The 23,472-nt window shown below is 37.2% G+C and overlaps 1 protein-coding gene across 1 annotated transcript in view; it reads right to left on the bottom strand.

The window, feature by feature from the left end:
* Window positions 1–2,454: 2,454 nt before the first annotated feature.
* Window positions 2,455–23,472, bottom strand: part of igsf9b (immunoglobulin superfamily, member 9b) — a 123,254-nt gene continuing 102,236 nt past the window's right edge. Inside the window, exons 10-22 of the mRNA XM_056464115.1 lie at window positions 22,523–22,663; window positions 19,797–19,913; window positions 19,559–19,709; window positions 19,070–19,181; window positions 16,304–16,479; window positions 14,525–14,757; window positions 14,348–14,432; window positions 12,102–12,272; window positions 11,403–11,439; window positions 6,579–9,938; window positions 6,018–6,193; window positions 5,435–5,638; window positions 2,455–3,158 (exon numbers count right to left, since the gene is read on the bottom strand). Of these exons, the coding sequence (XP_056320090.1) occupies window positions 5,448–5,638; window positions 6,018–6,193; window positions 6,579–9,938; window positions 11,403–11,439; window positions 12,102–12,272; window positions 14,348–14,432; window positions 14,525–14,757; window positions 16,304–16,479; window positions 19,070–19,181; window positions 19,559–19,709; window positions 19,797–19,913; window positions 22,523–22,663 (4,950 nt within the window). The 3' untranslated portion in view covers window positions 2,455–3,158; window positions 5,435–5,447. The remainder of the gene's footprint in view (window positions 3,159–5,434; window positions 5,639–6,017; window positions 6,194–6,578; window positions 9,939–11,402; window positions 11,440–12,101; window positions 12,273–14,347; window positions 14,433–14,524; window positions 14,758–16,303; window positions 16,480–19,069; window positions 19,182–19,558; window positions 19,710–19,796; window positions 19,914–22,522; window positions 22,664–23,472) is intronic.

Below are 23,472 nucleotides of genomic sequence, written 5' to 3'. Positions count from 1 at the left end.
TCATTCCGCTGTGGCGACCCCGGATTAATAAAGGGACTAAGCCGAAAAAGTAAATGAATGAATGAATGAATTTCTGTTTAATGAATCTGTTTTGGTCAGCGCCAGTGGTGTTATGGTTAGTGCGTCCACACATGCACTCTGGTGCTCACGGTGACCCGAGTTCGATTCCGCCTCACCGTCCTATGCCGAATACTTCCCCTCTCTCTGCTCCCATGCTTTCCTGTCAGTTCTCTCTACTTTCCTATCCAATAAAGATGAAAACTAATAAAATATAAAAATAAATAAATGAATCTGTTTTGTTTAAATGCACCAGAACACATCGCCTATATTCACTGAGAGATGGATAATAATATTCATTTTCAAAATGGGCTGTACTCGATCATGCTGAGCACTGTAGATATTTATTCTTCAAAAATGGTGTTTCACTAAAAAACAACAACATGTTATACTGTCGTCAAATAGTAAACACCTGAATGATGAACATAACAGATCAGTGGAACATTTTATTGTACAAATGATACAAAACTGAGTGGCAACATTTATAAAAACAGATATAAAACATCATCTTCTTTTACAAAAGTGTAAATTCATTCTCAAAAAAGTCAAAAAACCCTTTAAACGTGTTACAATAAAGATCAGCAGCATCTTAAATATAAGACAGAATCATGTGTTCTCAAAACATTCATCAACAGTTGTACAAAATCTGAGAAAGTCATCTAATTAAACTGATATTTACAAGCTTAAGCTCAGACTGACGTATATATTAGCCTTTTCCTACATCCACTGTAATGTAGTTCAGCTGAGTTCTTTAAAGTAGAGAAGATTCAGAGAGCAATGCATGCTTTTGTTCAGGATGTTGATTATGAATGTATAAAATACAAGTCCATTTCCAGGAGAGTTAGAGTGTTGGGTAAGGAGGCCTCAGTGTTGGCACTGATTTAAAATTACGACATCATTTGGATCTTGACCAAAGTAAAAATGACACCGCTTTTAAGATGAATTCAGCTTCAGACATGGTAAACAAATAAACAACAGCAACATATTTACATGTACTCATGTATAATAGATGCTGAAATATGGTCAGGGGTGGATTTAGTGGTTTGGGGCTCTAAGCAAGTCCAGACAAAAAAAGTCCTAAATACACCTTTATGTGCTGTAATTGTTTTTATTATTATTACATTATTATTATTATTATTATGATTATTATTATTATTATTATTACATTACTATTATTATTATTATTACATTATTATTATTATTATTATTATTATTATTATTATTATTATTACATTATTTTATTATTATTACTACATTATTATTATTATTATTATTATTACGACTACATTATTATTATTACTACATTATTATTATTGTTATTACTACATTATTATTATTATTATACTACTTATTATTACTACATTATTATTATTATTATTGTTATTATTGTTACATTATTATTATTATTATTATTATTATTATTATTATTATTATTATTATTATTATTGTTATTATTATTATTATTATTGTTATATTATTATTATTATTACTACATTATTATTATTATTATTACTACATTATTATTATTTTATTATTTTATTACTACATTATTATTACGACACATTATTATTATTATTACTACAGTATTATATTATATTATTACTACTACATTATTATTATTATTATTATTATTACTACATTTATTATTATTATTACTACATTATTATTACTACTACATTATTATTATTATTATTATTATTATTACATTATTACTACATTATTATTATTATTACTACATTATTATTACTACTACATTATTATTATTATTATTATTATTGTTACATTATTATTACTACATTATTATTATTATTATTATTATTATTATATATTATTGTTATTATTATTATATTATCATTATTATTATATTATTGTTATTATTATTACTATTATTACTACATTATTATATTATTATTATTATTATTATTGTTATTGTTATTACTATTATTATATTACATTATTATTATTATTATTACTACATTATTATTATTATTATTATTATTATTATTACATTATTATTATTACTACTACATTATTATTATTATTATTATTGTTACATTATTATTACTACTACATTATTATTATGATTATTATTATTACATTATTATTATTATTTTTATTATTACATTATTATTACTACTACATTATTATTATGATGATTATTATTATTATTATTACATTATTATTATTACATTATTATTATTATTACTACATTATTATTACATTATTATTATTATTACATTATTATTATTATTATTATTATTATTATTATTACTACATTATTATTACATTATTATTATTATTATATTATTATTATTTTGCTGTTTATTTCTTATATCATTCGATCTCCTTTTCTACATTTTATATTAATGCAAAATAATAATAACATGTAAAGCACCTTAGGGTTAGGGTTAACAACGATTTGTTGTCTTAAGGTGAATTCACAAAAATAATGAGCCATTTCTATGATTGAAGGTGGAGGACACGTTTGAAACATTTCAAATGACAATTTTTAAACCCTCGCCATACAAAGTATGATGGAAAACAATGTTATATATAATTTATAGGCATCATTTATACTTCTAGGTATTTATTTCGGGGTCCTCAGAATTCCTAGGCCCCTAAGCGGCCATTGGTTAAATCCACCCCTGAATATGGATTTTCTTGGCTGCAGTGTCTGATTGTCAAAGCAGATGTTATGCTCTCCTGTTGTTTTGGTTCAGCTTATTAGAAAATGTTACAATTATCCACAATGGAGGTCAATTTAATTTACTAAACCAGTATAAAAACAATCATACTTCTAATTGTTTGTTTGCCGTATCCTTGTGTTTTAGTCTAGACAAACAGAAGTGCAATCTGGTACTGTTGACAACAGGTCAAAAGACAAAAATACAAGAGCTACATTCCAGGTAATGTACATGTTTTCAAGTTTATAACAGTTAGCAGGAACTGAACACACCTTTACAGATCTCTTCATTCAGCTTCAGGGATAAAGATCCATCAAAGCTGCTCCTGGATATCAGAGTCTGGATCCTTTGCTTTCTCATGATCTGAACACTCAGGGTTTGTATCTAAATCTAATTCATCTTCTTCATTGGGATGTTCTGTTAAAATAAAGAGGGATAAGTAGTTAAGAAATTGTAGAAAAACTGCATTAAACATTGGATTTATAACTATGGCATTGTATACATTTCCCTTTGTTACATGTATAACCTTTAGATCCTTATGTCTCTTTTCTAGCGAGTGGAGTGGTACAGTGTTGTTCATGTAATCCTGATCAGGCTTGTGTTTGCACTGCCAACAGTACCTTGATTCATGGCATGTGTCTGTGGGTCAGAAGGAGACAACTCGCTTTGCTTGTGCTCGGGTCAACCATGGTTTCATTGCTGTGCATTATTACAGTGTTGTGTTTCAGCTGTGTATTTAAAATCCATGTACCTGGTCCCCTGACTTAATGATAATGATAATAATAATAGTAATAATTCCTTTCATTTATATAGCGCTTTTCTGGACACTCAAAGCGCTTTAAACATTTTTGGGGGGCACTCCCCTCATCCACCACCAGTGTGCAGCATCTACCTGGATGACATGACGGCAGCCATATTAGCCAGACTGCACACCAGCTGATTGGTGGAGAGGAGACAGAGTAATGAAGCCAATTATGATAAGGGGAGGGTTAGGAGGTCATGACGGGCAGATGCCAGTGGGCAAATTTGGTCAGGATGCCGGGGTTAAACTCCTACTCTTTTCAAAGGACATCCTGGGATTTTTAACAACCACAGAGAGCCATGACCTCGGTTTAACGTCTCATCCGAAAGACGGCACTCACTGAACAGTATAGAGTCCCCATCAATATACTGGGGCGTAAGGACCCACACAGACTGCAGGTTGACCCCCTGCTGGTCTCACTTCCGGCAGCAACCTAGCTTTCCCATGTGGTCTCCCATCCAGGTACTGACTGGGTGCAGCCCAGCTTAGCTTCAGTGGTAGAGCTAGCTCCCGACCTTGCATATGCAAGTGATGATTCTCTATAAACCAGTTAGCGTTCAGCAGTGAGTCTAGCTCAGGCATGGGCAAACTCGATCCTCGAGGGCCGGTGTCCCTGCAGAGTTTTGCTCCAGCAGTGAGTCTAGCTCAGGCATGGGCAAACTCGATCCTCGAGGGCCGGTGTCCCTGCAGAGTTTTGCTCCAACACTAATCAAACACACCTGAACACCCTAATTAGTGTCTTCAAGATCACTAGAAAGCTACAAGCAGGTGTGTTTGATTAGGGTTGGTGCAAAACTATGCAGGGACACCGGCCCTCCAGGATCGAGTTTGCCTATCCCTGGTCTAGCTCCACCCCTTTGGTACCCTACTGTTTAGCTAGGTGTGCTGACAAAAGAGTTGTACGATACAGTTTGCTATTTATGGCACTTCTGACAGTGGAAAGGAAAATAAATGTTTCCCGCACAGAGTGGAAATGATCCTTTAGCTGATTGTATGAATGATTGAAGTCGGTGTGAAATCAAAAATTACAATGTTTATTTTGCTAGCGCACATTCTTCTTCTTCTTTAGGTGAACAATTAATCCGTCAGGTTAATTCACTGAAGAAATGTTGTGTTTTTGGTCATCTTCAATAAGAGTCTGAGCGTTTGCTTCTGCATTTGGAGATGCAGTTCTTCCTTGATGATGTCAGATTAAAGCTTCAGCCACTACTCTTAACCAGACCCCTCCTTCAGTTACCACAGCCCCGCTTCGGTTTCTACTTCAGTTGGAAGTACATGAACATACTGAAATAAACTCCATGATTTTCACTTCATATCTCTATAAACGGGCTTGACAAGCTACCAGTGGAAACACTCTTCTCTCTATATGCACCGGACACTTTACCTAATTTCCATCTTACAAGGACTCAATAAGGAAAACAATGTATACCTGTGAATGCACCGCGAATAGTTTTCTTCAACCTTTAATCCCTCTTTTGCACAGTATCTTGCACAATATTGTTCTGTATTATGTAAAACTACTTGTATACCGTCTTAGTTTATGAGTATAGTTAAGTATTTATTGTATATGTATGGTTAGTATAGTTTGATTACTGCTCTGGTATGTTCATTCTGTATAGGTTTGAAATAGCTCTTACGTCCAGTGTTCATATTTATGATTATGTTTGTTTATGTAGTGTCGTGGTCCTGCAAGACGAGACATTTTGTTCAACTGTAGGTCTACATGAAATGACAATAAAGCTCAACTTGACTTGAACACAGATTTTAAGCCAGACATTGTTACCATGCACATTTGTGCCAGCAAAATCAATCAATATCATGCACAAAGCCTGAGTTAAAACAAGTTGCAGATATGTCTGAAGGATTAAAGGGAGGTGATGGAATAAGGTACCAGGGTAAGGATGTCAGAGCAGTGCGGAGCTGGAGTCAGAGTCGGGGTCAGGGAGGATGCAGGGGTCTTGGGTGCAGGATGCCTGGGCTCTGCGGTACTCCTGAAACTCCTGACGCAGGGCATTGAAGCGCGCCTCACTGAGGGAACGACTGTACCGGTGTTGAGGAGGCTGGGATACTAAAGGAGGGCTCATGGAGTACAGGCCTGAGAGGAGAGGAACAGGATAAAGGAAGGAGGATAGGTAAAATTACGTAGGTAAAGGTAACACAGGTATTACATTTGGTTTTGGGAATGAACAGACCAAGGGTGTAGATTTGGTTAGGTTTTGGGAATGGGAGAGTGTATAGGTGTTTGCCAGTGCTGGGTTGTGGCTGGAAGGGCATCTGCTGCTTAAAACATATGCCAGAATAGTTGGCGGTTCATTCTGCTGTGACGACCCCTGATAAATAAGGGACTAGGCCTAAGGAAAGTTAATGAATGAGTAATCGAATATTGCCGGGGACACATCACCTCCATCTGTGCTAATTCTACACCCTTGGAACAGACACACTTATGGAGTCTACAGTATATTATATATTCTTACGTTTGCTCTGGAGGTCCTGGAGGCCAGCAGTGGAGCGGGGACGCTCTGGCCTGAAGCCCCTGCCTCTCCCAAAGCCTGCATGGGGCCGCTCCACCTTCATGGCCTCCAGGACGTCGTGATCCATAGAGTACTCCACAGCATCCCATTCGTAACTCTCATCTACTGAAGTATTCCTTCTATAGCCACACATATGCAAAATATGAAGATAAGTAGAGAATAAAAGTTATACATAAAACAAAATAGAGATTAGGGCTGCATAATATATAGGTTCTGCATTGACACTGCAATGTGCACCTCCTCAATAGTCAAAGTGGTGTTAAAACCCTTCATTTGCATGAGTTTTTCTGGTACTGTGTTAACATGAGTTTAATTTATTCAAGTGAAAGAAACAACTGTTAGTTATTTAAACCATCTGATGAAACCGGTTTCATATCAAAATACATATCGGTAAAAAAGCTAATTACTGCAATGCAATTTTTACCCCAATATCATGCAGCCCTAATAGAGATTGGTAATTAATCTAGCTAGTCTGTGCCTTGTGTATTTATACATTAGTGTCACCTTTTGGATCTCCGTTCTCTTATGTCTTTATCTGCCCTGTGCCTCTCGCTCTCCTCTGTGGTCTCTGGCGAGCTGAGTAAGGTTGGGGTGATGGACAGAGACTGGCGAAGATGTCCATAGGGTCCTACACTACCCCTTCCACTGCTCTGGCTGGCATAACTGGCTCTTCCCCCATCCCTCTCAGTCTCTGCACAGCCACGAACTGCACCCATCCCTTTGTCCAGCTCCCTTGGAAAGTCATGCTCTCTTAAGGGAAAGCTTGGATGGTATGGTGATGGCCAGCTGTAGCCTCTAGGAAGGAAAGGTCTTGTTGGGCATCTTCTGGGCTCCGCGGGATGCATGTAATCCACTCTGGCCAGTGATCTGGTTGGACCAAAAGGTCTAGGAGGGTCACGTGGTACATACTTGTGCTGAACTGACCTGAGTGTTTCCTGATAAGACAGAGGCCACCTAGAGGAATCTGGAAAGACTGCTGCCTGTCGACGTGGATCTGACTCCCGCCTAGAAGGAAGTGGTGGTTCCGTCTGTCGTGGAGGATTTGGAACAAAGGTTGTTTGGTAAGGTGGTGTCATTCCAGATCTCTCAATATGATGCCTTTCTAAACTGTAGCTGTGAGGAGGTTGAAAGGGCACTGAACCACGCCACGATGGGCCAGATATGGGATAGTAATGTGCAGGAGTACGACCCAAACTATATGATTTGAGCCTTATATCTGGGTTGGGAAATTGATCTCTGTAGCACGCCTCAGAGATATAAGGTCGTGGATGTTCTGAATGTTCATATCTTGATCCTAAACTAATGGACTTCCTAAGAAAAGGACGAGGTTGCCCAGCTCCGGAGAGAGTCCTACAAGGACCAATACTGACTGATTTCTTCATGAAAGGAACAGGAACCTGATAGATTGGTGAGGATATCATGTTGGTACTGTCACCCTGAATCTGAGGTCTTTGATATTGTTGAGAAATAAAGTCTGGGCATTTGGAAACTATTGCTGCCATGCTTTTAGCTGTGTTTATTAATGTCTGTGCTGGACCATGCTGAATAAATTGTTCTCGTTGAGCTCCTGAACTATGAGAAAGCAAAGGCTCAGAACTCTTATTCTTTTCTTTTGATGGTGGAAAACGTTTATTTTTGTTTTCTGAGGTTCCCGATTTAACACTTTTATCTCTGGCTTCTAATTGTGGAAGTGGTTCTGAGATGTCCTCAGGTTTAGGTTTTTCCATGGAAACATTTGGTGTGCCATGGTCATGGACCGCTCCATTGGTCCCAGAGAGATCCTGACTATGTTTTTCCCAACTTTTGGGTACAACGTCAGGCTCAACTCTCAACATTGTCCCACTTTCTAGCTCAACATTGGGTTCAACAGATTCTGAAGGCTCGGTCACTTCTACTGGATCATCTACACTCATTTCAATGAAACCTGGAAGACTAAGGTACTCCAGGATAGTGCTGGTCTGCAGTGGGGACATTCTTGCTGGTTGGGGAGCAAGCTTAGCTTTCATTGATTCAGACATTCTCGAGAAATTGGACTGATCGCTTTCTGCCTCATTTTCTAACAGGGTCAGAGGTGATATTCGACTAGGACTTTCAGTCAAGACACATTTGTCACTCTTTCGGGATCGGGCCCTGATACCTTCTTTTTCTTGTTCATTATAAGGCAATATGGAGATTGAATCATCAATCACTTTTCCCTTTGCTCCCCTCTTATGATCGTAGGGCAACGTAGAGCAGCCTGATGGATTACGACTCAGTAGTCCGTCTTTTTGAACAACTCTTTCTTCCTCTGTATCTATAATGTTTTGGGTCCTGGGATCAAGGTCATGTGAATTAGCATCCCTGGCAGCTCCTTCCAACACTTGGTGCAGCTCAGATGGTTGAGGACTCAAGTGAGCAGGGGATTTGGATCTAAATGGTGAAGTCTCTTTTTCTATTTTCCTTTTGGCCAACCAACTTTCCTCAACTAAAGTCCTATTGGGCAGCTCCTCCTCCAGGTGACTCTCCGAGTATCTAGCTTGTGCCTCGTGTAGGCTTGGTCTACTGGGAGATGGTTCCCTATTTGGAGTCAAAATTGAAAGAGAGGTATATTGTGTAGCTGGTGATTGAGATATGCTTGTTGCTGATAAACCTTCTACATTGGCAATGGCTTGTTGACGTATGTTTGGGTAGAGCGAGTGAGGTGTGTTTCCTTCAGAAAGGCTTTGCACTGGCACCAGGCTGGTAGGGGATGTCACAGGGCTTATATCCCACTGGATATATGATGAAGAAGAGGAGGGATGTCTTTCCATGGGACTACTGGTGTTGCCAAAATAACAGCCTCTCCTATTATCCGCTACATGCTGAGCCAAGCTGCTGGGTCGTGATTTTTGTCGTAATTGGATGTCTTGAGGCTTCCAAATTGGGTCTTGAACTTCAACACCAGTCCATTTTCTTAAGGGACTTGCAGATTTGGCCCGCCTCTCTTCACGCTCATGTGCCTGTACTCTTCGACTTGCTGTGTAGTGTTCTAGCTCCTTCTCCATTTGCTCACGTTCCTTTGCTAGCTTTAAACATTTGCTTAAGTTGTCCCTCTCTCTTTCTCCATCCAGTTGAGTTATCATAGTGCTGGGCTCTGTCAGGTGGCTGTCTCCATTAATAGGCTGGTATTGTGCCTGCTGGAGCATCCTCTCTCTCTCTCTGGTTCTCCTGGTTAAGCTCGGGAATATGTCCTCCCTATGACTGGCACTCCGGTATTTTTTTAGCGAGTCACTTGGTTTCTTTTCACTACAGTCAGAATAAAAGCTGGCCCTTTCCAATAAGGCTTCAGAGCCACCGTGCTCATCATCAGAGTAGAAACACCCATGACGGGAGAAATTTCTAGCCATTGCCCTCACTCTTCCAGGAGAGTGAGGGGGTCTTTCTAACTGTGGATGATCCACTGTTAATGCTGAGGGCATCTGTGGTGGTCCGTTTCTTTCTGATCGAACAGAATTTGATTGGTTGGATTCTCTAAAAGATCCATTGCTGCTGCCTCTACCACTGCCTCTACTAGGCGACTGTGGGAACTCTTTCTTGAGGTTCTTTTTGAAGTTTTCTAGGTCAGGTTGGATAATGAAGCGGCCATCAGGACTTCTTGATATGGATTCAATAGCAGGGGTGGGCGATGGAGTTCCCCCAAAGTGGCTCTCAAACTGGGTGTAGTGTGGAGGTGGAGATGATGAGGACAGAAGCTGCTTCTTTTGATCCTGGTACTCACTACGACTGGCTTTATCAAACGAGGAACGGTCTGAGCGATCGGAGGAGGACGAGTTGGGGAAGAAGTTTAATGGAGGGCACAGCTTTAGCTTTAGCAAACTGTCTGGACTGTCAGAAGGCGAGTTAGCTCTGAAGACGGAGAAAAAGAACAAAAATTAAGCCAGGAAGATAACATTTAAAGGGACAGTTCACACAAACATGAAACTTTACCCACGTTTACTCAATCATTACATATTCCAAACTGAGCTGAAAACCTGTTGCTTCCAATAGTCGGAAAAACAAATAATGTAGAACTCAATGATTACAGGTTTCTAGCTTTCTTTAAAATATCTTATTCTGTGTTCAACAGAAGAACCACAAAGAGGTTTGGAAGAAGTATAGTGCGAGTAAATAAATGATGACAGAATTGACAGATTTCATGCGGCCGCCATTTAAAAAGCGAAATCGAGGCTGCAGGGGGAAGAAACCCGGAAGTATCACCTGAGTCACACAGGAACGTTGTGTACCTGGCTGTATATCTTATCAGCGAAGAGAAATCGACACAAATTTATAATTTCACCGCTTTCCGAGGGACCCGAAGGCCCATTCTGAATGGAAAGTGAAAATAAAAAGGGATATCAGACCTCATTTTCAGCTAAGTTAAGGGGAATGGCACTAGATATCTAACGTTATCTTTCCCAAGTGCACGGTTTAGATGCTTTTTATCAAACTCAAGATAATGAACTGATTCTTTCACTATATTAGACTTGTCACGGTACTGAACTTCGGTACTGAAATAAAAAACAGCAATTTCCCGCTAGCATTTAAGCACTGTTGAATGGCTGATTTGCCGTAGTATTAACCAGTGCTCAACAGAAATGACTGTGATTGGCCGTGAAGGTTATCAGTTCACCGCTGTTTACCGAGTGCAAACACAGACGAGCAGTCGACTGATCTTCGCAGCTTTAAATGATCCAGTGTCCATGCATCTGTGTTTGTACTGGTTTGTACTCAGTGAAGAGCGGTGAACTGATGACCTTCACGACCAATCACAGTCATGTCTGTTGAGCACTGGTGAATACTAGAGCAAATCAGCACTGTTTATGAATGTGCTCAACAGCGCTTTAATGTTAGCAGGATATTGACATTTTTAAAATTTCTGTACCGGGACAAGGCTATTACAGACAACACGACGGTGTGCTACAGATGACTGCATTGTTTTATCGCTCACCGGGTTACATAGGTTGAAGCAGGGAAGCGTCCCCACGGTGTTTACCTGGTGCCATGAACTGAAGCCTAGGAGGACACTCTTAAAGAGATTGTGATTGTGTTTAATGTCTAATATGCTTTTAATTGTTAAATTAACCTTAACTGAATGATATTAAAGTGATGTTTACATCATATCTGCATTTTGAAACCACGGCAACAGCTGGAGGTTTGTAGTCCACAGCATGTTGTTGCAGTGTTTACAGTGCTGATCCTATACTTCAGGGTTTCTTCCCACAGCAGCTTCACTTTTGTGCACTTTTTATGCCTTTAAGGCTGGAAAAAAGCATAATGTAGAACAGTGACAACGATGGAGAAGCATAGTAATGATGCATGCATAGCACTTACTCTGGAGATGATTTCTTCTGGAAGGCAGAGGGGATATCTGAAAGGTGGGGAGGATGCAAAGTTCATATCATGCCACAGATAATGTCATAAGATGACAAAAACAAACACCACAGAAACAGAGGTGTCATGCATGACTGACAATACAATATGCAGCATTTAAAATATATCATGCATCAATCTTTGAGGCGTTAAATGCTTATAAAGTTATGGCGACTGATGATGCATCAACAGCTTTAAAGGAATGGACTTAATGAAGAGTCAAAACATTGCTCATTGTATAAATACTTGTTTATCTAAGGGTTAAAGGGACAGTTCACCCCAAAATTGAAATTTACTCAATATTTACTCTCCCTCAAGTAGCTCCAAACCTGTTTGAGTTAATTTCTTTTGTTAAACACAAAATAAGATATATTACAAATGTTAGAAACCTGATTTCCACAGTAAGAAATACAAATACTAGGAAAGTCAATGGTTATTGGTTTTCAGCATTTTTCGAAGTATCTTATTTTGTGTTTAACAGAAGAAAGAATCTCAAACAAGTTGAGTGAGGAGTAAAATTGTCAGTTTTGGGTGAACTATCCCTTTAAGTACACAACAAATGTATCTGAGTGGTGCAGCTCAATTACATCAAGAGCATGCGAAAAGCTTTATTAAACAGAGTATGTAGAGAGACTTCCTAATCTTTCTCACTGCTTTTACCATCTCTTTTTTTCCTTCGTCGTTGTCTTCTTTTACTGTTCATAACACAAGCTGTCACCAGGGAGAGGATGATGGCCACAAACAGAAAACACACGCCCCCAATCACACCAGCCAGCAGGGGCTCAGGAACAAAGGCCAGGAGACTGGGTGCTGCTGGATACATCTCCATACCTAAAGGCCACACGTTACATGTTATTTTCTGATAAAAACCCTGAAATATGTCCAAATAGAGCTGTGCAATATGACAATATACTGTTTAGACACAATAATAAAAGTCTATCGTTTCATAATATGCTCTAGTAGTTTTGTGGTGTCAGAAAATACATTGTTTACAGTAATACTTTATCATTTATATGAGTGCAATATTACACTCCATTATGGGGATGCAGACAGGAAAATTCTCTAATATACAATGTTTACATTTTACAAAGTGATATTTATAATTTATAATATACGATTATTTGAAAAAAGATCGTGATCTCCATTTGACCCTACACATGAGCTTTTCTAAGATTCAGACATTTATATTTTCACGGTCAGGAGAGAAGCGTAAAGGCGGTAGCACACATCGTATATACACTGCTCAGCAACATGGACACCTCCAAATGGTGTTAAAGTGTCACATACTGTATTTATAAGGTATAACTAACCTAAAAATCTCATTTCTGTCTTCAGTTGTAATCAGGGGCGGATTTAGGGATTTTGGGGCCCTAATCAATAACAGCCATGGAGCCCAAGTCCTGAAATGCCCCCTTTCTACTTTTAGTAAATTTTTATGTATATTGTTGTTGTTTTAGTATCACTCAATCTTCTTTTCAACATTTTAAATAAATGCAATCTCTACATTTTACAATGATTAGTTTTCTTAAAATGAATTTACAATGTATAATTTTTTTTTAATGAATTTAAAAATAATAAATATACATTTTATACATTTGACTGCTGGACTGCTCCATGATGGATATTTTATTTTTGTAATATTATTATTACTACATAACACTACATTATTATAATAAAATTATATCTGACTGTATATTAAATAATATTTAATTATGTTAAAATCGTATTTGTTTCTCACCATACAAAACATGCTAGAAAACAATGTTGTATATAGTTTATAGGCATAATTTAGACTTCTATATATGTATTAGGGGCCCTAATTAGCTGCTTACCTCGCTTATTGGTTAAATTCGCCCCTGCATATAATGACGTATTCACAGCCTTAAAATCACACGAGATGACGCACTGTTTGTTTACTACCGAGAGGACGCACGCGTGCCCGCCAATAAAGCATACACATCATATTTATATGATCATATCTCATTTTAAAGTCATTTTAAGAAGCATTTGATTTTTTCATAGGGAACACAAAGTGTTGTGCATGAAAATAAATGTTCACTGGGTCAGTATTACTAAACTAGCCTATATAATATTGAATATAATGCAAGAGGGAATCTAACCATGACAAATGTTTCACTTTATCAGTAAATAAAAATGGTCTAATAATGTTCTCGATGACAATAATAATAATTCAACTTCAGCATTATGAATAGTTGTATTCTGATGTCATCACTTCACTGTGAATTAACAACCAGGACATATTTAAAGTCTAAACAAAGGTTAGCATTTAACCTACACATAGACCTAATATTATATTATTATTGTTCTTTTACCACTTGTTTGAGCTAAATAAAATAAATTGTGCAGCACCTAGATATTAGTACACATTTGAATGAGTACAATTCTGAGTTTATACTTTAAAATGACAAAAAGAAATAGTCCCTTACATGTGGTCAATTTAAATAAACTATTAACTGATTGGATTTACAGAAATGGTACAATATTGTTATATATATCGTTATAAGGATATGAGATTATTTGGTAACACAGGTTACAATAATTTTGTATTTGTTAATGTTAGTTCATGCATTTACTAACACGAACAAACAATGAACAACACATTTATTACAGTATTTGTTCATGTAAGTTAATGAAAATACAGTTGTTCATTGTTAGATCCTGTTAACAGTGCATTAATTTAATGAATTAATAATAATGCTTCAGTAAATGTTGAACTATGATCAATAAATGCTGTACAGGTAGTGTTCATTATTAGTTGATGTTAGTAAATACATTAATGAAACTTTATTGTAAGGTGGGACTAGATTAGGTATAATCGTGATATGATATTTTTGTCATATCGCCCAGCCCTAAATCCAAATCTATATTTCTTATTTTTGCTTCACCTTCAGTAGAGATGAGAACCGAGTCACTTGGGACGCTGACCAGCTTGTCTTGGCAAGACAGAAGACGCAACTCATACTTTGAGTCCTGTGTTTGAAATAAACAAAGACAAATAAATGCCCCTTCATGTGACAATGAATGGGAAAAATAGTCTATATTCTCAGTCTTTCGCATTTTACCTTTACAAGTCCCTTTACGATCAGTTCAGTCATGTTGACAGCAATATCTCGGTCTATAGTGACCCATTCCCCCTTTCCCCTCTTTGCTTGAAGTGCAAAGGAAGTTAATGACTCTTCTAGAGGCGGGACCCACTGCAACAACACGCCCAGTGACGTACGATTGGCTGACAGCAATATGGGAGGAGACAACACTGGGATGGTGGTTAACACAGTAGGAGATTCTGTTGGAGGTGCTGAAATGCAAAAAATTGTTATTTACAAAACCTTAGCGTGCACCATCATACATATGGGCATTTTTCACATTTCCAGGTTTCTCAGTAGCGGAAGGGAGAGTACAACAAATATTTTTTTTACAATCCTATTTGCTAAAATAATAATAGAAAAACTTTACAATGGAATTACCAAGACTTTCAGAAAAAGGTATAAAATAGTGTGAGACTGATAATGGCAACCAGATGCGAGCACAATGTCAAATTTGCTGTTCTGCCCATAGACGCTGCATTAACACATAAACATAAACATAAACACATAAACACCTCACATAACAGATTTATTTTTTTGTAATTTGATGGAAAGATGATATAATACAGCTTAATAAATGTACATACATTTAAAATAATAAAAATATTCAAAACGTTAAAGGATTTAAGATGCTGATGACCGTATAATGTGTCATAAGTCTTGTGTAAGGGTCTATTGGCAGTTTTACATAATGTTAGAGTCCATCAGGGAACATTTTGAATCAAATAAGGGAATGCAGTTCTGAAGAAGAACCAATGCTTAACATTTAAATTCAGGCCTAACTTGTGGGCCCACACAAAATCTGCACTGCAGAAATCTGCATATTTTAGAGGCTATCAATCAGTCTATTTGTTTACTTACATAAATGTGTGTAAATATATATATTTTTTTAATTTTTAGATTAATTATCAGTAATAATATTGAATAATATGCAAATTATTAGAATATTTATGTATAATACAGTGTGTATTTAATATTGTTTTTGTCTTTTAGTATGTATAATTGCCTGGTTTGTTTATCAAACAAGTGGTTTTAATTGGATTTTTATCACAAACCTTCAAAATAAAGTCAAAAAGGGAAATGAAAAGTGAAAGAAAAATGAGGGCAGCACGGTGGCGCAGTGGGTAGCACAATCGCCTCACAGCAAGAAGGTCGCTGGCTCGAGCCTCGGCTGGCATTTCTGTGTGGAGTTTGCATGTTCTGGCTGTGTTCGCGTGGGTTTTTTCCGAGTGCTCCAGTTTCCCCGACAGACATGCTGTACAGGAGAATTGAATAAGCTAAATTGGCCGTAGTGTATGTGAGTGTGTGCAAGAGTGTGTAGTTTTCCCAGTGATGGGTTGCAGCTGGAAAGGCATCGGCTGCGTAAAACATGTGCTGGATAAGTTGGTGGTTCATTCCGCTGTGGCGACCACTGATTAATAAATGGACTAAGCCGAAAAGAAAACGAATGAATTTAATATGTGAAGTTTTTAGTTACCATACTCTCAAAATTAATTTGCATAATTTTTTTATACGATTTCTGTGCAGAATTAGCCTAAAAAGTCTGCAGATTCTGTCTGACCCTGCAAGGTTTATGTCCAGACCAGAATTGATAGCAGCTACGCAAGTCAATCGAGGTCTTCTGAGATACTACAGAGAGTGGAATTTCATCAGGGTTTGAGCTTAACTTGGCATGGTAGATTTGAGGAATCCAGATAAATGCATGTGTCTAAGCTCATAAAGTGCATGCAGGTTGTGTATGTGTAACAATTTGCTTACCCAATGTCCTAATGGTGACAATCTCACTGAAGGGGCCAGAACCCAACTTGTTTTGGGCAAGAACACTGAACTGGTAACTAGTGGCAGGCTGCAGACTTGTAACCAGCAGGAAGGTTTTGGATGTTGGCACAGGAATTGATGCCCACTCGTGTTTGCCTCTAACAGTGGGCTTTACCCTGATACACAGAGAGAGATTGAATTTTAATCAGCACTTCTGATACTGTAAAGACACTTATCACATTTAAAGGGACAGTTCATCCCTTAAATTAAACTATACTCATCATTTACAGAAAATGTACAGAAACAAATCTTCTACGCATTCTTCAAACAAGCATTTGGTGAAATTAACAGTATGGCCAATTTGGATTATGAGGATTTAACTTACAGATCAGCTTCAAAAGCTCTCCTCTATAAACTGGATGTTATTTTACCATGTTGCAATTAGTTTTGTTACTAGTGCTTCATTTAATACTCATCATTGTCAGCTGTATTCTCTATAGAAGTGACCTTCTCTTTAATTATGTCGACAAATTCATTGGTTTCTGTTCATTTATAAAACACTTCTAGGGAAAACTCCACTCTATTTACAGTCACTTCTTAACATTCGTAAAACATGTCGAACTCTGCGCTCTAGTGGTTTTATTAACCTTTGTATACCTAAAGTTTGTACTTATTTTGGTGGCTACACTGTTCAGTTTCTTGCTGCTGATGCTTGGAGCTCAAAACCTTAAAGCTCAATGCTCTTACTCCATTATCATCCTTTCAAAATGTAATCCAGTTAATAGTAGAAAGCCACTGTTGTGGAAATAAAAACTCCATATTAGTCACATCTTGGGTCTGCTGAGAGGTTTAGACTCTTCCTTAGTTACAGTACATGGAACGACAAGTCTTCAGTTGTTGCTGTTTATTGTAGAGTTAATTTACAGATAATCTGAACACACACTGAAATCAAACAAGTTTGGCCACCAAACAGACTGAAGGTAAGGTCTAAAGACCATGTGCTCCCAAGCAGGGTAAAGTCTAAATCGGATATGCGGCTGGCTGGAAGTGTGATATGCACATTAATAAAGCAGCATTTTTTAAAGACACTGTATAACAATAATTAATATTTTTACAGTACTGTGATGGATGGGTTTAGGGTTGGGGTTGGGGTACATGGTAATAAAATACAATAAGTGGGAAATTTAATAAATAATATAACTAATTCTCGTTAACTTCCGGCTGCATCCATATCTAACGGGACTTCTCCAGTTGGCTACACCTAGGCTTTTAAAGGGCACCTATGGTAAAAAATCTACTTTTCAAGCTGTTTGGACAGACATATGTGCATGTATGGTGTATAGACCGTCATATTGGGGTGATATAAGCACACCCAGTCCTTTTTTTTCAATTTAACAACATAAAAACGGTGGACCAATTGGAGCGGTTTTCAAACCGACCGCAACTTTACGTAGGAGAGCGGTCCCCCCGCCCATCCAATTGATTGACAGCTGCGTATTAACATGTCTCCGTAGTAACATGTATAATCATATCAACAAGACCAGACGTGCGCAAAGCAACCGGGAATAAAAGGTCTGTTCAGTTTGCTAGGATCATCAATCATCATCAAATGTGATCAAGAGTGAGTTTCACATGTTTAAAATGTTTTATAACAGAGCATGTGTGTAATGAATTACAGAGATTTAGCTTAGCTTTACTTCATCAGCACAGCCGCGTGTCAGTACAATTATAAAGGAAGACGCTTCAATCCCGGTTTGTGGACGTTAAATCAGGTTTATTTTGTACAATAACATAACAGATATCCATACAGCAGTGGAGATTAACCTGTATCCTGTCATATGCGTGCAAACAGAGTGTGAAGCTAAACAGGCGCTCTGTCTGTCTGTGTGTGTGTGCGCGTGTGCACGCGTGAACTTTGTACGACTCATCGATGCAACTGCACAATAAATACTCATTGGTAAAGTTCTTACTGTAGTATTTCTCACAAACGCTACGTGAGATCTGCTTCCTTTAAGTCTGTCTGTTGTCTGACACAGCCGAGGGAGGAGATTAAGGCATGCAGAAAGGCACGTAGAAACGGTGGGCGGGGAGGACTAGCCTTAAAGAAGCAGTACACCAAAACTGCCACCCAGTGAAAAAAATGTATAAATAGGAATTTAATAAAAGGTGTAATAAAAAATCTGATGGGTGTTTTGAGCTGAAACTTTACAGACACATTCTGGAGACGCAAAACACTTATATTAAATCTGAAAAAAGGGCTAACCTATGTGCCCTTTAAGCTTCCTCTGGCCGGCATGGGGTGCAAATCTCCATAATGAAAGAAATCATGATTAACCCTTTAATAAAGTAAACAAATGGCTCCTACAGTCACTGTGCTTATTTTAGTTTTTCTTTTCATATATTATCTGCATTTGTGTAACTATTACTGCATTGTGTCCTTCTGCGTATCTGCCTTTTATGTTGCCTCTTGTCCAGGTTGTCAATGTAAATAAGAACTGGTTCTTAATTGACTTACCTGGGGTCCGTTCTTCATACCTCACTTAAATGATCTAAGATGATTTGGCAGATCTTGGATCTTTTAATCTTGATAAGTGATCTTTGGCTAATTTGGTTCTACAAACAAGTTCGCGAATCAGATTAAAATGTGTGGATGAACTGATTTGAGATTGCTGTGTGTGTTGTGAAGAACAGATCTATCGATCCTCGAAATCATGATCAGCAATGCAACAATTGGCTGACGGCACAGCAGCTTTGTATGTGACTCACCAAACAGTAAATCTCTGTGTGTATCCTCCATCAAAGCCCGCTTCCCAGGACACATTGGCCTGTCCAATCCCTGGATCCACAGACACAGATATCACAGCATGGGGACTTGTGCCTGAAAAAAACAGATCAGACAATATATTTTGATTGCTGTCTCAGTTAAACAAGAATTTTTGTAATGATCAGGTACTAAACAGGTATCAATTTCCTGTTTTTTTTATTGGTCCTCTGACTGAGGCTGAGGAAAAATGTGACTGGGCTTTTGCCATAACCGGTCCCAAATTGTGGAACAGCCTTTCAATTTCCCTTAGAGAAGCTCTACAGTGTATGAGACAACAGGAGCTTTTGATTTCTATGAAACCATATTTGTAAACAATGATCATAGTTATTTTAGACTTAACTCATTGAAACTCAGCCATTGCTCTTTCATTGTGCTTCATAAATAAAAATAATGTGAAGTGAATACGAAAAAGAGTGAAGTGGTTACTTTACCAAGCACTAAAATTGTTGTTGCAACACTGACGGTGGCCACACGGTTGCTAGCAAGACACTCCCATGTGCCCTGGTGGTCTTTACTGAGTGGGCGCAGGACCAGAGAGCCATTGGACAGCACTGTAAATGGAGAGCGTGGAGCAGGGCCAACCTACACAGGATGATAAAGAAGCTTGAAGCATGCTTAGACCATCATGTATCATGGTTTTGTGACCTGGATGTTTTATTTTTAAATTACTTTAATCCATGTGATGTTGGGGGAGGGGTCTCCCTGAGATTGGCAGGGTATCACCAGCTCCCTGCCGACTTCTTGTAGGTACTCGGCACGGGGTGAGACACGAAATGAAGGGGGGTCCTGTGAAAATCACCAGAACAAGCTCATTAAATTAAGCAACTCAATTCCTGATTAGAATTTAACAATGAATGTCAACAGGTTTATGAGTAAATATCAATGTTAATTTAAATAAGACTTTATTTTAAGGCGTTCTTGTTACACTTGCTCCATGTGCTTACTATAGTAATTAAAAATGATAATGCATAATTACAAGTACCCACATGAAAAAATACTACAGTAATTTACACTAAATACTATATTTTGATAAATAAAATACTTTAAATATTTTAAATATACTGTGTTATTAATAAAATTATTTATTTATTTTTATTTTAACAGGGACAATGCTCATTAATAAACAGTTGAACTGTAAATACGCCAGAGTTAGCCACAAGGGCTAATTTTCATCTGTTGCCCCCTGCCAGATTTTAAAAGGCAACCTAAAAATCAAAAACACATCATCACACATACAAAAACAGTAAAGTTACATATGACAAAGGGTTAAAACATGTAATAAGAATTTCTTAAAATGTTAGACAAAATAATTACACATGATTACAAACTTGATTTGCTTTTAGCCATTTCTTTAACTTATATTTAAAAGTTGAATAATTCGTAACACCCCTAATAAATCCATAGGAAGCGTGTTCCAGAAATAACTGGCTCTAACTGAGAAGACTGAGGTAACAGATCGTGTTGCTTGACCATTATTATTCTTGCGTTTCACAAACTCACATGATGGAGGTGGAGCATACCCATTTAAAATCTTAAAAATCACACAAGCATCAGCCAAATATTTCATATTATCAAAGCTCAATAAATGGTGTTTCTGTATTATATTACAATGATGATAGATTTCTGATCAAATACTTTAAGTGCCTGTTTATAAAGTGATTCAACTGATTTTAAATCTGTTTTACTGGTGTGTGACCAACTAGTAAGACGATATGTAATATGAGAATCATGGAGTGCATAAAAAGTTTTGCTGCTTCATTAGTCAAGTAAGGTCGTATATGCCTGAAGTTGGCCAGATTAAATTTAACAATTTTAGAGACCTTCTTGGCATGCTTTTGGAAATTCAATTGTGAATCTAAAATTAGACCTAAATATTTAAAATCAGAGACAACCCTGAGCGTTTCTCCTTTAACAAATACATCAGGATGATGTGTTTTTGATCCACACTATAGTAAAGTATATTGTACGGTGTATATTATAGCATTCACAACACTTTATGAATGCTGCAGCATACTGTAGTATTAACTATAGTTACTTTAGTTTTTACCACAGTATACTGTAGTTTACTATAGTATAAATAATGTATGCTATAATTGAAGAAAACTAGGGGAGAGCAGGGCACAAAGAAACACTTTTTGGTTTTGGTTAAATAATGAACAAAGTAATAGGGTTAGACAAACCATTCTTTAAACAAACAACACACACGCCTCTCCTACAAATGAGCTCTGGCTGTATGATCGCCGGACCTACAGTTTCTGTGCAGTATAGCCAAAAGTGCCAGGAGTAAAAATGTTACTATTTACCCCACCAGTGGGGCGAGTTGCAACAGACAGAGGGTTAGTTGTAACACAAGCTTAAAAAGGCAGATTTCACACAGTTAATTTAAATCCAGTTTACTTTAAATAGTGTCCATATTTCCTCAGTACATGGCTCAATTTATTTTTTATTCTACATATCACAGTATGTTTATGTATTTATTTATCTGTTGAACAAACACATTTGAATCTATTTGCATTATTAACCATTTATCCATTATTATACAATGCATTTATTTGCATTATTAGCAATAAAATGATTATTTTTCTATACAAAAAAATAGATTCTATTAAAAAACGTTTTATATAAAAAGTTCTCAACATTACACTCAAAATTCAACAATTATTTTGTTAGTTTAATTGGTGTACAACAGCGTGTGGCTTATTTGTAACACCCTGTTACAATTAACCCTGCTGTGTCGTGTTTTCCTCAAAACTGGCTAGCAGTCACTGTGTTTTTTACATCTTTCAAAATGGTTCCATCTTTTAGCCTAGAAGACTTTAATCACAACAGTATAAGATTTTACTAACAAACTTTCAACAATTTTTTTTAAATAAAAAAAATTGACTTTAATAAAAAATACTTTTAAGCTGCAAAAATGGTTTCTCCTGTGTTTCTCATCCAAATTTTGCCAAACTTTTTCAATAATTGGCAGGAAGACATCTACCAGCACTTGTGAAAACCTCAGAAGCATGGCATGGTTAACCCTGAGCAAATAGCTTAAAACTCCATGTTACATTTTACCCTGCGTTACTTTGTGCCCCGCGCTCCCCTACAGTATTGGGTGATTTGTTTATATTACTATAGTTTTCTTGTTGCCATACCAACTATAGGATTACCACAACAGATTAATTCACCTACTTATTATTTACTGTAAATAACTAAAGTATTTTTTCTTGTGGGTAACTTTAACCCTCATCCTTATTCTAACCATACAGTAAGTATATATATTATATATAATGATTGTAAAAAACACTATTCAAGTAAACTTGAATTGATGTAATTAATTTATATTACTCAGTAGGTAAAGCAAAGAAGTGTGTCATTATTTTCCACTACAGACATACAGTACGGTTCACCTTCAGGATGACTTTGGTAGGCTCTGATTGGCCCATGGTCCCGTAACTGTTATAGGCTGTACAGGTGTACATGCCCACTGCATCATCATTGGCAGCAGTAATGAACACGGATCCCTCTGAGTTGACCATCCATCCTGGATACTGACCAATCAAGATAAAGAATGTAAAAATCATGTCATGCTTGATGATGAAGTAAGTCAAAACCTGCTGCTAGAGGGCCTTTGTTGAGCAGAGTTTACTTCTATTTAGAGATGTAACGATTACACTTTCACCAGTTCAATCGTATTATTAAATCAATGATAAGCACAAGAAAAATCTCAAATTGACAAATGACGTGTAAAGCAACTTTAACATTTAGCAAATTTGTTTTGTTTTTTGCTCTGTCTCTTTTTACCCTTAATTTGAATGAGCATTTCACAAGTCTGTATAGGACTTACAGTGTTTCCTCTAGGAGTTCTTCAGCTGTGGCGGCCGGCAGGCCATTTTTACACAGATCTACCAACTACCTGTGGCTTTATTTCAATGACAAATGTCATGAGCGCAGTATTACAAGATCACATTTTTGTAATAGCCTACAGCATGTGAATCTCTTTGCTTGCGTGCCGATTTCCTCTGCTCGTGCACAAAACTTCTTGCACGCCCCCTCAAATATAAGCCGCTTCAAGAGCGCGCAGATCTTCTTGTAACAAATAAACGCTGCTATGGTGCGATTTAGTGCGTTTATGTAACGAGTATGTCTCCAGCATTTATTAGATTTGCTAGGAATATTTATGAATGCCTCCGGTATTAATGCGTCTAAAATAAAGTGAAACGGCTATACATCATGTTTGCTGGCCTCACGCATCACGCACCTGTCAGTCAGTTAGTCAGCACGTCACCTTGAGGGTTAAACAAATGACGCACAGCACTACTACGGTTACAGAAAAGTTCACGCTGTTATAATTCATTTA

Source organism: Danio aesculapii, chromosome 8, assembly GCF_903798145.1.
Source record: "Danio aesculapii chromosome 8, fDanAes4.1, whole genome shotgun sequence".
NCBI classification, from domain to species: domain Eukaryota; kingdom Metazoa; phylum Chordata; class Actinopteri; order Cypriniformes; family Danionidae; genus Danio; species Danio aesculapii.
This window is presented reverse-complemented; position numbering and strand designations above follow the sequence as displayed.